The sequence below is a fragment of the Pempheris klunzingeri genome, chromosome 13 (genome assembly GCF_042242105.1).
Source record: "Pempheris klunzingeri isolate RE-2024b chromosome 13, fPemKlu1.hap1, whole genome shotgun sequence".
Classification (NCBI taxonomy): Eukaryota; Metazoa; Chordata; class Actinopteri; order Acropomatiformes; family Pempheridae; genus Pempheris; species Pempheris klunzingeri.
In genome coordinates this window covers 23,044,576-23,061,449 of record NC_092024.1, presented here as the reverse complement: position 1 = coordinate 23,061,449, position 16,874 = coordinate 23,044,576, and the positions used below count along the sequence as shown (strand labels likewise).

The 16,874-nt window shown below is 42.6% G+C and overlaps 1 protein-coding gene across 1 annotated transcript in view; it reads right to left on the bottom strand.

Moving 5' to 3' along the window:
• Positions 1 to 424: 424 nt before the first annotated feature.
• Positions 425 to 16,874, bottom strand: part of brf1a (BRF1 general transcription factor IIIB subunit a) — a 102,094-nt gene continuing 85,644 nt past the window's right edge. Inside the window, exons 16-18 of the mRNA XM_070842585.1 lie at positions 10,846 to 10,897; positions 3,606 to 3,765; positions 425 to 522 (exon numbers count right to left, since the gene is read on the bottom strand). Coding sequence (XP_070698686.1) covers positions 485 to 522; positions 3,606 to 3,765; positions 10,846 to 10,897 — 250 coding nt within the window. The 3' untranslated portion in view covers positions 425 to 484. The remainder of the gene's footprint in view (positions 523 to 3,605; positions 3,766 to 10,845; positions 10,898 to 16,874) is intronic.

Here is a 16,874-nt window from a genome sequence, read left to right as displayed (position 1 = left end):
AGCTAAAAAAAAAAACTAGGCTAAATTTAGATGTTTTCTGAGACGTATAACTGCTGTGCTTTACATTTTAATGCAGTAAAGACCTGCTTCATGTTAACATAGTCGTTTAAATGCTATTGAAACAACAGTTATGTCTGAAAGTTTAGCCCACTTTTAACCCAGATGTCTCTCTGGCTTAGTGGAACACTTCCTGCTTCTGATTTTGTAGTTTATCTGCGCCACACTGACACATATACTCCCTCATTAGCCCACATCCAAGCGCTGCATCCACCCCGTTTAGTCCAGGTGGGACGCCAAGTGGGACAATGAGCGTCATTTTTCCCATCTTTTGTTTTCTTGCACTCGTGTCCCATTTATTTCCCAAAGGGAATCCCTCTTTCCTCTTGGCATCACAGCTCCCGTCTGCAGCCGCAGCCAGTTTGTGTCTTAAAGGCTTCAAAACTGTCCAAACTAGTTGGGGATAATAACCAGGAGAAGCCCGCTGCTAGAATCCATCGTCGTAATCTCCATCACAGCCATAATCTGGAGGGTGAGACACACAGAGGGAGGGATTAAACACCGAGACACCATTCAGCGAAGACAGAATCAGGAATCAAGAGATAAATGTGTTTAAAGTACAATTATTCAGTGTTTTCTTATTTTATCTGATGTTTCTGGATCAACGTCGCTGCTGCATTAATGTGTTTGTTACATTTCACTGCTGTAGATGTTTAACCCTTCACAGTCTGGGGTAAAACAGCGTTTCTTTACTACTTTTCATTCTACCTTTGTGTTTCCCATTCAGCTTCCCTTTTTCTTGCCTTTCTTTGTGTCTTTCTTTTCAGCACAACCTCACCTATGTGATTCTACAAGTATTTATTTATTCTGACAGAATATATGGACACACTGGATGTAAAAGTGCAAAAGAAACACAAAATCCGAGCAGGAACTAGTTGGATCTTTGGAGGAGCGGGGGTCTGCGCGGACACCTCCTCTCCTTCGTCAGCATCCTCTTCATCCTCTGAAAGGAGTCTTCCTCACAATCAGAACATTCTTCCCCACATTCAGCATCTTCTAACTCGTAGAAGAGCTGTAGTGCGCGACTTCGGCTCTTCATAACTTTAGTGTTAACAGGCCGATCGACAAAATTCAAACACTTGTAAAAAGTTTGAAGTGTCCGCTTTCCAACAGTCTTTGAATGGAGCACCTGTGTGCTTGTGTCACAGCTTTACGTTTTCAAACGTGCGACATGTGACTTTGACGCCGTGTGGCGGTCCTAGACTCCGAAGGGTTAAGGTTCAGTTCATTTCAAATACTTTATATCCTGTTGTGTTGTTTACTCAACAGCAATGCATCATGGTCTATAGGATCATCATGTCTGGAGCGCTGCTGTCATGTGAGTGAACCAGCCTGTTTTCAGCTTTCTGATGCTGCATTTTCCAGCTGATCCAAGAGGGGTTTGAATAGTTTATTTAGCTTCAGAAGGAGCAGAATTTTTTTTTCAGCCCATGAAGGAACACTTCATCCTTCACTTTAAGATAAGATAAATCTTTACTGATCCCCAGCTGGGACATTCAGTCCAGCGTGGAATCAGAAATATTCACATTCAGAATCACCAAATTTGGAGTTTCAGCAGGACAGAAGATTAAAAACTGGAATCTGAAAAGTAACTAAAGCTGTCAGATACAAATACTGCAGTAAAAAGTACAATATCTGCCTCTGAAATGTGTTGGAGTGGAACATTTATTGGATTTGTTAGAGTAAATTTACTTGATTCCACGACTGAGTTATTCTCGTATCCAATACTTATTTTATTTCTTTTTATTCATTTTACTCAGTTACTAATTATTATTTATTGCAAATTTAGAAAACATTTGTTAAAAAAAGTCCTGCTGAGGTCTAAAATCATTACTAATGTCTCTGAAGATCTTCTGATGGATTTCTCAGCTTATTTTTCCAAAAGTTTGTCTTATTTAGTAAAAGTATTAAAAACAGTATGAATGTTGGTATAAGTGCTTATTTGGAACCATTATTGAAAAAACACTCGACAGAAGTGAGCTTGTGACTGAAAGCTCGCCAGTTTACCTAAACCGCTGAAATGTGGGGGTGAAAGAAGTGAGCAGGAGATGCATCACGAGTTGATTTTAGTGGACCTGCATGTGCTGGAAACAAGGTGTCACTGGAGAACAGTCAACACGCTCAGTTTCCACACCGACACTGTTCATGAGGAGCAACCTCAGGTCAGACTAGTTAAATGTTAGAAAGTGTCTCTGCAGGAGGAACAGCGAGACCGTCCATCAACCGACCGACTTAATCTCCAGTGTCGGCAGGCGTCCGTCCTGCTCCACCGTCTGACGCTCTACGAGCTCCAGAGGTGCTGCTCCGAGGCCGACCCTGACCTCTGACCTCGCTGTGGAGGGGGGGGCCCGAGCATAAACAAAGAGCTCCCCTACAGGAATCAATTAAGAAGCTCAGGACTTTTTATTGCAGCAGAGGCAGGGACCTCAAAGTTTAACAGCCAGAGACATAAAGTGAAGAAATGTAATCTTAGCGAAGGCTCATTAAAACATACCAGGAGTCAGAGCTGAAACAGAGCTGTGACCCAGAGAGGCAGATTCATTAAAAAAGTGATTCCAACTATTTCACAGTCCAGACACTCAACTGAGAAGTGACGCCGCCACCGCCTGTCACTGTGAGTGTCAACTAAATCCAAATGTTCAAATAATGCAAAAATCTCATTCTCATCAAGTCAGTGAGCCTGAGAGGACTTCATATCAAAGAGTCGGGCCATGTGGTGAAGCTATTCCAGCCAATTCAATCCAAATCAACTTGCTTGAAAAAGTTACGTTTCATTTCTCACGACTGTTGCGCAGCACTCCCCCCTGATTCTCCCTCATTTACAGAGACAAACAAAACAATTAGCTGATTCGACTCGTCAATCAAGGGGGAAAAAAATAGTCATTTACCAGCCGACGTCTCAAACATTTGGAGGTTTCTGCTCCCCCAATGTGACGATCTGCAGCTCTTACCGCCAATTAGTTTCTAAAATCTGCATTTTTTTTTTACCTAAACTATCAAAATGTTTCTAACCCACATACATAGTTTAGTTTCACACACATTTTTATATGTATGTTCATGTATTGTGGTTAGAACAAAGCACAAACCAGCGAAATATGATGAAAATAATCACAATCTGTAGCTCGATTTCTAGAAAGGTTGTGGATTATCACAGAAGAGATGACTTATGTTTGATGATGGAGACTTTCTGCTGTGTCCAAACATCACTGTATTTTTTATATATATATGTAAATGTTGAAGCTTAACGTGGCGTAAAAAGCCTCAAACTCTAAAAATCTGTAGAGCATAATGTATGATCAGAATGGCATTGATGTGGTTACAGAATATAGTTGAATGATACTTATAGATTTTAAATAGACTGTTGTTAAGAGCTGTTTTACGTTGTGTCACTGTGTTGTATTGTTTTCTGTTGTACTGGGAATTATTGGACTCTTGGCTGATAGTTAATGTGTAATTTTTTAGAGACAAAAATAAATGTCAGCTTCAACACACGACAATAAATCTGATGCAGGTTAAACAAACACTGTGTGTGTGTGTTTTAAACCGACCGTTGCCGCCCATCAGGTCCATGGCGCTGACACAGGCCTCCTCCTCCTCATCGTCTTCCTCATCAGCAGCTGCATCATCGTACACGACCGGCCCGCTCTCCACCAACACCACGGTGGCGGGGGCCTCCACAGGCACCGGCAGGGGGTTGGAGTTGGCAATCTGGGCAAACAGGAAATATTGTTGGCCGTGAGCGTGGGTCTGTATGTTTAATATTTTTCCTCTGCGTGACACGCGGGTTTCCCCCGGGGAAATCTGAGCTAGATCTGATCTCGTATGCCCCGCTTCCCTTTAAAATGATAGAAATAATAAACATGGCGTAGTGTGGGAGTGATAGTGAGTGTTGCAGGCTGTAGGGCAGGTAAAGGGTACACAGATATTTCATCTGCCGCTGCTGCATCCACACATATGATTACATACAGCATCCGACCGTGACCACCATCATTATTATCTCACACTTTCATCTAATTCAGGATTCTACTTCTGAATATCTGCATAGTCAACAGTGTACTTTGTATCGTACAAAAGGATCATGAAACCAACCAGAGCCGCCTGCGGGGCTATAATACCCTTCAAAGTTCATAGAAAGCCTGTGAAATTAAAAATGGATAAAGGTGAGGGTGGGGGCAAAAATGTAATTAGAGCTCCCTTTGCATTCGACCCTGTTCACATTGTTTTAGTTGAGCTGTCGAACATTCACACATGAATGTGATGACTTCCCCCCAGGGCAACGGCAGGTGATTCAAGTCAGTTTGTAGCCAGGAGAGTTTTTCCAGTTGCATGCTGGGAGCCCAAAAATGTTGTCCTGATCGGAAAACAAGCCGCGCAGAATGGGAGGAAATAATGGCGGCACGTCGGCAGCAGTGAGGCAAAATAAACAAGAGGTGCAGTGAAAAGTCAAACCTGTGGTGGAGGTTAGAGAGGACAGAAGGAGGAGAACATTTTTCCAGCAGCGGAAAACGATGATAAAATAAACGTCAGGGGTACTAATTCAAAGTTAGCCTGCAAGGATGAGTGTAATATTTCACATTTTAGTGCGTTTTCCCACAAAAAGGGACCACAGTTCCTCCAAAAGCTCAACAAACCACCTATTTATTCTGAGGTTCTTTTGGTGTCAGTGTGATGATGCTCAGGCTCCACATAACCTGACAACACCACAGGTCTGTAGTCACTTTTAATCATCTCAACTTCGTCTTTAAGAAGCCGTGTTTTGTTTTTTGGTATGGTGGATGGCGCTAAATACTACGATACCCATGTGCTTCAGTCACTGTCGCTATGGAGATGAAGGTTTTTAAAATCCATCCAGAATCCTAAAGTGAAACGATTTATTTTGCCGGATGTGAAGTGTAATAGCTTTAGCTGTTAGCAGGCACACAAAGAACAGTGACTGGATGTTTCCGATCAAAATGCTGATAGGGAGTCCACTCCTCTCCTTTTCCTTGTTCTGGTCGTCACTTCTATCAGATGGGGAACGTTGTGCTTCCCACAGTGGGAGTGTGGGTAATTGTCAGCAGTTATATTAATGGTATTTAATTTAACTTTGTATGAAAGAAATAGATATTTTAGCCCCACTGATTCTGGTCCATCCCATCTAATAAGTCCTATAACTAACTAGAAGTTACACAGCCACGGTCTACGGCACCATGTAATGGTAATATAATATGGGTCCACTCCAGTAGAACCAAATTAATTCAATATACAGTTATTGAATGACTGATTCAAGACGATGTGATTTTAAAACTGTGCTGCTGTAGAACACAGAAGATTTCCCCTCGGAAAACACTCCTTCATTCGGAAGAGCTGCTTCTCTATTTCAATCTGAGCTTTATGTATTTTGCTTAGTGATGAACTGTACAGATATCAAAAGGCAAACAAACTATTACACCAGGGAGGACAGGCGTGCATTGTGGGCAAGATTTCATCTTTTCTCTTCCCTACCTCTGCCTCAAGCTGGAGAAACCAATAAAATATCTTAAACCAGACATTTTGTTTTTTGTCTAAATGCTGCAGATTCGTCAGCGTTGGAATGAAACAAACCTACAAGTCATCTTCAGTTTTTCCTCAGAAACTGAAAAGGAAACCTGTGTGTTCTCTCTTTCCTTTCAGCCAGGGCTAATTATAAAGCTGGAGGAGCAGGTGGAGGGTCCACAGTTTGACGGAGCGGTATTTCTGTTCTCCTCAGCAACAGCCTGTTGGAGTCCCTGCTGGGGCCTTCCTCCTCCAGCCATCTCGCCCTTCAATTTGCCTTTCATTTCCTCCGCCTTCCTTTCCTCCCACCTTTCTTTTATTCCACGTTTCCTCCATTTTGCCTCTCTTTTATTCTGCCTACACCCTTCCTCATCCTTCCTCAATTCGCTCCTTCACGTTTTTTCTACACTTCTTCCTGTTTTTTGACATCAACCCAGCGATTACACAAAAGCATATACATCATCCACCGCTAAATCCAGTAAAGGAAAGCAGACTGTAAGCGGCTCCTCATCACAGGAGCTGGACGTCTTCCTCACTGACGCTGGTGAACACAGTGAGAAAAAAAGAATGTAGAAAATAATTACAAAGAAAACATAACAGCACAAACGTGGTGCTCCAGACTAATTAGGAGGTGAGAGCTGCTAAATAGGTCAGGATGAAGCTGTGGAGAAGGACAAGAAAGATGTTTTGCGTTGGTGTTGCTGTTGCTGTTCATATTTACAGAGAGATAATGTTGCACTACAAATATCCTGTTGCACGGTGGAAACAGATACTCTGGAGTATTTACACTTTTAGCTCACTTTGTCTGAGTCTCGGTGTTTTAATGAGAACTGCTCGTTAGAAGCGAGCGAGTCGAACCAACTACAGGAAACAACCGCTCAGAGAGGCTTTTACGAGCGCGAGGATGTCGACATCTGATATCCTGCAGTTACTCATGTGTGGAACAACTGGCAGAATAAAATTAACTGAGCACAAGTCTCAATTAATGCTCATACTTAACCACTTCTTTAAATGTTTTAACTGGCATCCAGAAAGAATAAATGGCTAAAGTCACGGTAATTATGTCCGTGGTGCATGAACTGATTACCGTTTCCAGATATAAATCACACGCAGCTCTTTTGGGTCCTGGCCATGCCCCACTCTGACAGGATTAGCATCATTAATGGCCTCCGTGGATTAATCAGAATTAAACCAGTTTCAACCAGCAAAATAAACGCAAGTCAGAACAAATAAGAGTGAATTTACTGCCGAAATCCACGAGTGACCGATCGACAGTCTACAGCAGCTCATCCTGATGTATGAAAGTTTAACACTCATAGTTTTGTTCACACACACACACACACACACACACACAGATACACACACACACACACACACACCAGAAGAGACCACATCAGTCCAGTCCTCAGATCTTTCCACTGGCTTTTTCTGTGTGTCAAATATTGGATTTTAAAATCCTTCTGTTGGTGCTGCTCTGTTCAGATCTGGTCTGGGATCAGGTCTGCTTACTGCCCCCAGAGTCCAAACTACACATTCAGTTTTTATGCTCAACTGTTCAGGGAACTAACTCCCAGAAAACTTGAAATCTGCTCCGACTCTCAGTTCTTTTAAATCAAAGCATTAGACTTTGTCACTGGCTTAAACTATTTATAAAAGTTAAACTTGGGGACTAGTTATTCATAGCTTGCATTGTAGCTGCTCCCATTTTTACTCTACTGTTTCATCTGTCTTGTTCTATTTGACTTTCATCTATTTTTCTTTGTTTTAATCCTTTTAAATCCCATTTTTGCCTTTGTGTTGCCTTGTTGTTCTTTAATATATCACGTCTTAATGCCTTTCTGTCTTATGTAAAGCACTTTGAATTGCTTTGTTCCTGTACAAGATGCAACTGGCGAGACCTTTAAATCTATCTGATAACATCAAAAGCTCTAATTCTGCTTGTTTGTGTATTAGCATCTCTGTGTAAAGACAGAAAGGGCTGAACAAAAAGAACTTGTTCAGCCCAAAGTTGTGCTTTATCGGGGTGAACAAGGAGGTCACGGTGTTTCTGCAGGATGAGCCGAAAGCTCTGCACATCATGTGGTTTACCGCTGGCCTGGCCTGACAGCTTCTCTGAGAGCCCAACTTCAAATAGACTCTGCCATCAATTGCCAAGACTATTACTTGCATAAGCAGACAATAGCTGCAACGCCAGAGCGACTGTCAGCAGTTCAAAGCCCCTCTCCCGTGACCTCATCACCCTTTTGGATTTCTAAGCCTGTCTGAAAATCCCCACATCTCCGACTGCGCCGTCTGCTGCCGCTGCACGAGTCCAAGCTTCGGTCTAGAAGAGGTTCAGGAGAGCCGAAGAAGAGGGAAGAGGGCAGCAGAAGCAGCTGGACGCGTTTCATTTGGCAGCACTAAGAGCTTGGTACTCCTCCTTTGTCTTGTGAAGCCATCATCCCCTCCCTTAGCTTGTTTGAAAAATGTACAGCCTAATTGCTGGGTCTCTGAAGATGGTGGAGGAAATCATTTTTTAGTCGAGCGACGAGCAGAAAGAGTTTGGCGAGCAACACCCACAGCACAAACATCTCTCTTCAATCTGGTGCCGTCGCTGCAACGAAACGACAACATTACATAACAGCAGAGGCCACAGCCAATGGCGACGGCCGTTTGCTTCCAGTTCCCAGGGGAGGTGAGGGGGGTTGCTAAGTAACAAGCCTTGTTGACCCGGCCCCTCGTGGCAATGTTTTCTTCCTGGTTAACAGAGCCTGAGCTACCGAGCTCCCCCATTCAGAGCTGCCAACAGCACATGATGGAGGGGGAGACAAAGACAGAGAGAGGAGAAGGAGGAGGAGGAGGAGAGATGAAGGGATGGGAAGGAATGCGGAGAAGGAGAGGAAATATAAAAAGGAGAATTACTGGAAAGAGAGGACAGCAGCAGAGCTAAGCATTAATGGGAAGAAATGGGAGGAGAAAGCAGGGAGACAATTGGAGGACTCGAGGGAATGAAGCATGAAGTGAAACGATGAGGAAAGAAGGGAAAGAGTGGGAGATTTCAAAAAAGAGAACAGCAGGAGGAAGAGGAAGGAGGAGTTATGTGGGAGAAACAGTAAAGGCAGAGAAGACTGAAGTATTTCTTCTCCTCTGTGCAAAGATTTCTCTTAGTGATGTCTGTAATTTCCTCAACTTCTATAAATGAAGAGTACAAACACTAATGCATGCATTAATCCTTCATATCCTACATAACCTATTACATGTTAAACATTCACTGTGTTATTGTGCAACTTCTTAAAGGTCTTAAAGGTCCATCTCTGTAGGGATCCTTTCCAAAATGTGATCTACTGGACCAGTTCCAAATCTTTTTGTGCCTTCCAGTCATTTCAAACCAAAAATATGTAAAAAAAATAAGGCCCAATTTTTAAAATGGCTCAAAACCTACAATACCCATGAGCCTCAGCTGATGTTACTATGATTAGGCTTCTAGCTTTAGCTCACCATCATATAACAGAATTTTAAGCTCTTTTGTTGGGTGTTTCTTGCTGAAATGCTCCTTGGGAGTTGTAGTTGACTTCTTCCCTGTGGTTCTGATGTTCACAGGCTTGTAAGTTTGTCTCTTTTCCTTAAGAACTGAGTGTTTTCTGACGCAGTAGTTCATCTTTTGCACTGATGAAGAGTTTTATGTCCTGGAGTTTTACTGTCCGTCACCTAACAAATGAATGGGACTTTTACTTCCCAAACATTGGCCTCATTGGACAAAATATGTCAAGCCATTTTGCTTCTTTATGGAGTGATACAGGGGAACATGGCAGCAGCGCTGAAAAGAGAGAAGTAAATCATAAGAGCTAAGACGGATCAGCAGTAGTGTGAAGCAGGAAGGGAAGTGGGAGTTAGAGTGTGTAAAATGAGATATCAGGGAAAAAAGGAGCTGCACTGAGTGTATATGAAGTCCAGAGAGCCAAATTTAAGACTTTGATGACGATGTGAAGCCACCTGTGATTGAATTTGGGTCCAATTTAAAATCAAATTAAGAGACAAAGTTGGAAAAACTGCCCAGAAAACGGCTGGTGAAAGCTGTGAAGCTATAAAATGTGCCGAACGAGGACATCTGGAAATTAACTGTTCAAAGAAATGAAGTCTTAACTGGTTTAGTAAAGCAGATACGACACACACAGCCTTGTTCTTTGTGGATTCATCTAAAAGAGCCGGCAACAGGCCAGCAGAGGCCCCTCACTGCAGGGCGCTAAAAATACTTTTAAAAGTGCTGTTTAAGACATTTTTATGTTCAAGTTTAAGGCTGTATTTATTTTAAGACTTTTTTTTAGGAGCAGTGATCGCCCTGGAGGGAGGAAGAGACTGAAAGAGGCGTAATAAGGGAAGGGCAAACAAAGACGAAGTGAGACTTATTTGTCCCCGTCCTCTCTGCGGGAGATCCAAGGAATCAGCCATCAGCTTTTAATGGCCGACCAGGAAAAGACTGATGAGACTTACAGTCACGGCTTCATTATGTGGACGCACAGAGCCGCTGGGTTTGTGTCTGCACGGCTTTTATAAATAGTTAAGTGATATTTTATATTTTTCTTACTGCCAACAAACACTGAATGCATCCTACTAACTAATTTCTCTCTCTTTCTCTCTAATTTAATATATAAGAAAGTTGGTTTTCCTCACACTGTCAATCTGATATTCATATATCCATTGCTCATAAAGGTTTATGAGACACAGAGATACTAAAAAGGAAAGACACCACATAAGGAAAATCTTTCCTCTGACCCCACGGTGTCATCATTATGCCCCAAACTGTGCCGCACACGTGTTTTCTCATGTTGTGGTAATAAGGCTTCTTGTTGTCTGACGCACTCCTCAGTTAATTTGTTGTTTCTGCTTTTTTACTGGTTTAATTAGCTGCATAATTAGCATTCAGCTGTGAGTGCTGCCGCAGCTCCAAACTTCTAAATGGTACAAATCATTATTTGTTGACTTTAGAAATTGTATCTTCTTTTAGCTGCTTTGAGACAATAAGGCTACAGCTGTGAGTGTGTGTGTGTGTGTGTGTGTGTGTGTGTGTGTGTGTAAAACAGAGTGAGGCAGATAAGACTCTGAAACAGTGAGTGAATAACTGAGTGAGTGTGTTGGAGAGGAAAAAGCAAAAGGGGGAACTTATCTGTCCGAGTGATTGACTGGGTGACTGAGTGCCGAAGCGGCGGCCTGAGTGAGCGAGCGGGGAGACGGAGCAGACGGAGAGCGAGTGACAGAGACAAAGAGCAGATGTGGTGGAGATGAACGGCGGCTCACCTGCTCCACGACGAGCTTCTTGTTGGGCTGACCGCTGATGAACGGCTGCAACCTGCAACACAAACCACAACTTTGATATTCTGCAGTTTCTCCACATCTTCTTTCGCTGCCTGCATTTCACTTTAGCAGGAACAATCCTACTCTGCATCTTAGATTAGATTATGTCGCATGTCTAAACTGGCTAGACTGGCTGAAAACATACATATCCTTGTTTGAAGTTTGCTCTTTGACAGCTGACTGTTTTCTGTACTGCATCAAAACGCCTGTCAGGCTTAGTTTAGATGTTTAAAGGGGAAATTTTACATTTAAGAAGAAATTCTGGTGGTGAAAAACACTCAGTGGTGCTCCGACTTAATTATTTTGTTTTAGTTACCAGGTGAATCGCTCACATGCACATAAAAGCTGTTGTAATACCACAAATCTGCAACAGGAGCTGACAGGAGTGTTTGGATTGTAAGTGGCAACATCAACATATGTGAATCTGTAGGTCTGAACTTCTCCGCCTACCAGTTTCTTCCTCATTGGTAAAGAGGCTAAATCTGGTCTCTGAGCAGCAGCACAATGAGAAGAGTTTGTCTGTTCCAGCACCATAAGGTGTTTTCACATGTAAACAAGTTCTACACACCACAGCAGCACACGATATGAGTCACGATTCAACCAACAGGCAGTTCATTAAGGCTCTTAAGTTTTATTTATTCTCTCTTTGTCACTGAGAAAAGAATCCTATTGCACTCCGAATCAACAGTGAAGGTGAACACATAGTTTAAGACAGTCTGAATAGTTCCTACACATTAAAAACACAACAGGTCTTCCTATTTTAAATAACTGCCGACTGTTTACATTCACATTTCAGTGACACCGTTTCTGCTCAGCTGCTTCACTTCTCAGTTACACCGCTTTCTCGCTCTTCATTTCCATTTCCTTGTTTTTGAGTTGCCTGCCTGAAGCCACACGGGGCACAGAGAGTTAGAGGACCTGACGCTGAAACGCAGAGCCTCATAATCTTAATGAAATCCTTTGCCTCTTTTGTGTCAACAATAAAAAAATGTAATAATGTAAAAATATGATTACATGACTTCTTCATGTAATGGAAAGCATAAGCAGCCTTCAAACAGAATCAAACACAATAGAATCAAATAGATGTTTCTAGGCCAGTGCTGTTAGTTAGAATATAGATACTGTTTTGTTTTGGACAAACTAGACACTGCAATTTATTGTAACTACATGTTCTTGCCTACGTATTCACAGAGTGTATTTCTGCCTGGTTGATTTATCTGGAATCAGGATGCATGTTGGGAAATGTCTTCATTTTTGGGACTGAAGAAAAGTTAGCAAGGTTTAGGAAGCTGCTCAACCTCTTCCTTTTGTAGATGTTGCTGATGTTAAAGCAGGTGTAATGTTCTCCATGTTCACCACCTTAGCTTAGCGTGTTAGCATGCTAACATTTGCTCCTGTACAGCTAGGGCTGATGGGAATGTTTCTTTGTTCCGGTGGCTGTTGATCACAAACTAAAAATGTGTGAAAAAGTTAGATTTTGACCTCCTAGTGGCACAAAATGAAAAGTCAGATGATCAGTTATGATTCATGTGCTGAACACTAGTCGGAGCAGACGAAGGTGTCGGACTTTCTCAGTGTCGCTTCATGGCTGGGAAAGTATTCTTGCCAGATTTCTTTGGGAGAACAGGTCCTCCTTTGTTCTCCCAAACTATTTGGTTTCTTTCATGTTGGCAAAAACAAATCAAAATCTTTTGTCACTAATACAATATTCATACAGTCCCTGGTTTTACACAAGGAGAGGAAGATACATGTGAGTATAATAGCGGCCTTAAGGGCATGAAAACGTGAAAAAAATAATTAATAATCATTGTAATATTAAGTATTGCTGACTCTTGCCATCTACAGAGAGCACAGCTGGATATTATTAACATCCTGCAAAGGCTCCCTGGTAACCTATATTATAATATTTATATATATTCATTACTCTTTATTACAGGTGGAGGATTTCTTTTCCATTACTACGGCTGGTCTGCATGAGTCCCTCTTGGCTTCAGGACACAAGCTCACAACAGCAGGCAACTGACGGGAACGAGGAGGGAAAAAAAAAAAAGCTGTGTGAATGTGAAATGAGATCCAACTGTGAGTGACAGGCAGACCGACTGTCTGTCTCTGAGCACAATCTCTTCTTAGACAGTCACAGAGATAATCAGCGATGAACGTACCACCGGCAGTAATTCCTAAGCAGCCGTCCCACCATCCCACTGGCTGGAATTAGCATCGTTCCCGGAGGCTCCCCGCCCCCTTCCCTGCCCACCCGGCCCGGCGCTGAGCCCTCCCTGGAGGCTTACAGTAAGTGTTCAACTCTCGCTGATAAGAGAGAGAGAGAGAGAGAGAGTGCGAGTGAGCTTTTAATTAATCTGCTTTAACCAGGGGAAAAGGGGGGAAAAGGAAGGAGGGGGAGATGGGTAACAGAGAATGTGGCATCTTCACCCCCGACACAACCCCCTCCTTTCGCGGAGCTCATTAGAAAATCCCAGCCAGGCCGGCGGATCGCTTCCCACTGGGAGAACTATTCAGGCCCCGTACATGTGCTAGACTAAACTCACTCCCCTGGGCGCTGACCCGGACACTGGGGAGGCAGGGAGGGAGGGCACAGAGAGGGATGATGAAGGGAAGCAAATGGGTGAAGAAGAGGAGGAACGCCCAGGGATGGAAGTTACAAAAGCAAAATGGTGATGACGTGGTGGCTCTTATAGCACCGAGAAAAGAGGGGTGGAGGAGGAGGAGGAGGAGGAGGAGGTTACAAGGAGAGAAGGAAAGGAAAAGAAAGAGGAAGGGAGCAAAGCAGGTGGAGGCAAGGGGAGAAGTGTTAAACCAGAAAGCAGAAGAGGAGATGAGGAAGGTCCAGGAGGGGGTCGTTTTACAGGAAGTAATGAGAATCCAATGAAATCCAAAGTCCCATCAAAAGATCATTGACCTGCATGTGACTCCAGTTAGATGTGGATCAAGAATCAATAAAACACAACTAATTCCCTCTCATCAGATAAACTAAGAGTTCCCAGGCGCCCAAAGAGGCGTCTCTTTACTGACCTGGAACGAATTAACTAAAATATTGAGATTGTTTTATCATCACTGTCATTTATCAGGTGATGACACACGTGTGCTTTATAGTGTTTAAGAGTGTTTTTGCCATTTTATCGACCAAACAAATTGATCTACAGCTGATAATCAAAGAAAACCTCACTCACGTTAATTGTACGGAGGACAAATGGACTAACAGATCACTATTAAATGGGTGTTCAGCCCTGCATACATCTACTTCATTAACTGCAACAGAACCCATTGGCGGCCATCAGCATCCCCAGCAGGTCAATAGTGAGAAAGGTCAGAGGTCAGGGCTAGAGGGAACATCAGTGGGCCTTAGGATGATCATTACGGAGAAAAATGGGGGTTAAAAGGGTAAAATAAGAGGCTTTTCTTAGCTCAATGGACGGACGGCCCAGTCTGAAATATCTTGTTAACTGTTGACTTGAATTTCGGTGTGAATATTTGTGCTTTTTAAATCCCCTGACTTTCCCACTATTTGCTCTCAAATAGTTTTTCAGGGTTAATCATGACACATTCAGCCTCAGCTGTACTTTATGTTAGTTAGCAGATGTTAGCATGCTAGCACACGCTCTACTACGACGGGATGGGAACAGTCATTGGGGATATTTTACCATTACCTTTTAAACTTTAAGCACATTTTCCTGGTTGTACTTTTATATAATATTTCCAATGCAGGACTTTATAATGTGGTATTGGCACTTTCAGAGTAAAAAACCCAAATACTTCCTCCCTCCACTTAGTGTAAAAGACTTCAGAGACTTTAAAATGAAAATATTAACACTGAGATCTTCTAATGAAACTCGGAGGCTGCTGCTGTGTATAAAGTCAAAACTCTCGTTAACACATTCGTTATCCTCCTGGTGTCATTTCCTGCATAACAGCCTTTTTCTTTTCACTATAACCCCTCTTGTCATTCTGTAGGACTTGTAATGGTTGTGCAGCGTGTTGTGTCTCTTCTCATTTACATTATCTGCTGTGTTTGTGTCTTCATAACATTTTGCTGTCTGTTTGCTCGTTAGCGTCGAGGTGAGAAGTTTCTAAAAGCCTCTCGCTCACTGGTGGTTACATCAGCTTATTTTTGTTCTTTTAAATCAACTTGTATTTTCAAACAGTGCTTCAGCTCTGCATGAATTAAGTGAGACAAGCAAATGTAACAGTATGATTATATTATTCATACAATAATAATCCAATCAATAACATAACGAGAAGGAAGGATGAGACGGAGAGGAGGAATAATCTGCAAACTGGGGGTTGAATGAAATTAGTTCTGTGATGAGCCTGGATGTAAATAAATGATGATGATAATCTGAGCTTCCAACTCGATTTTCCAGCTGGGGACTGGGTCCTCGGAGGCACACACACACACACACACACACACACACACACACACACACCCCTTCAGCACAATTAAATCAGGCATAATCACCAAATCCCCCCCCCCCCACACACACACACACACACACACACACGCAACTGTGGTCCCACTCATACTTTCCCAGACACTAAAGTACACAACCACACAAAATACACACAACCTTGTATACAAACACACACAATAGAGACTCACATACACACACACACACACTCATTTGTGCAAAGTTGTGTCCATTCAAGCTGCAGTGCATTGTGGGCCGGTGTGTAGCTTGGCAGAAGGAGACGCAGATTCAGCCAAAAGAACTGATTGTGTTTTCTTCTCCTCTGGCCGGTGCATCCAGTACTGACCCCATTCAACACACACACACACACACACACACAGTGTACCTGGTACTGCAGATTCACAAGGGGAGGGATTATACAGACGACCATGTGTGCACACAGACGCACAGGGACACACCCACGCTCACACTTGCATTGAGGCATAAATACAACACTTATGAGGACTTTCCATTGACTAACTGCTGAACGTTAGAGGACAAAACACAACGACCAGCACAGACACAGTGCAGCGGCCATGATTCACCAAAGCTGGAAGAAAAGGTGATCAAATTGTTGCCTTCCAGGAGCAGTGAGCAGCGTTTTACACCACAACCTTAAATTAACGTTTAAACTGTAGAAATGATGCCATGCAAGGTGCTGGTCTGTTCATTATGAGCAGTTTGGTGTTCAGAGCTCAGGGACACCAACAAACAGACCAAAGAAGCCATCGATCCATGTGTGAAATGACCTTTTTCCAACGTTTTTTTTGTCTGCCACTCATACATTTTGCTATCTGTTGCCATTCAATGTTTGATATATTTATTCTAAAGCATTACATGCATGGTAAATTCATTGAAGCAGTCTTAACGTGGTGGGACAGACTAAATATGACACATGCTTCTCTGACTTCTCTGACCACCTGTATCCTGTCCAATACCTTCAAATTCTGGTTGTCTGCTGACTTTTCGACTCCATCTTGTCTTGTAGGTTTCTTAATATTTGGAAAATGGTGCCACTGTACCCAGATTTTCATCCAAATCTATCGCAAATGTTAACCAAGTTTCAAAAAAAGCCTGCAAAAGATATTGAATGAATGCCACAGGAGTTATACGATTGTTAGGAGTCTGTCGTCAACATAAACTGTCGGTGGCACCGACTCTCCAGTCAGAAAATCATTAAACATCTACTACTACTAAAGCTACTAAATCTTCAAATGCTCAGAAACGGAGCACAAAATGATGCAGAAATGTGGTTTTCTGTTAGTTTTGTGTATAAAATTGAGGACAGTTTCGATCTCTACCTATCGTAGCCAGAAAATCAATCACCTGTCGACAAAACGAACGCAGATGGTAGCGAGTGTTGGTACAGTAACGAGTGGGTGTGTATGCATGTGTGTGCACATCTTTTTATTGATAGGATTAGAATTCACTGAACAGCTAAAACAAATATGCTTTTACAGCCAACAGCGACAGTTGCAAGGTAGTTTCAACTGTGTAGCTCCATCCCAT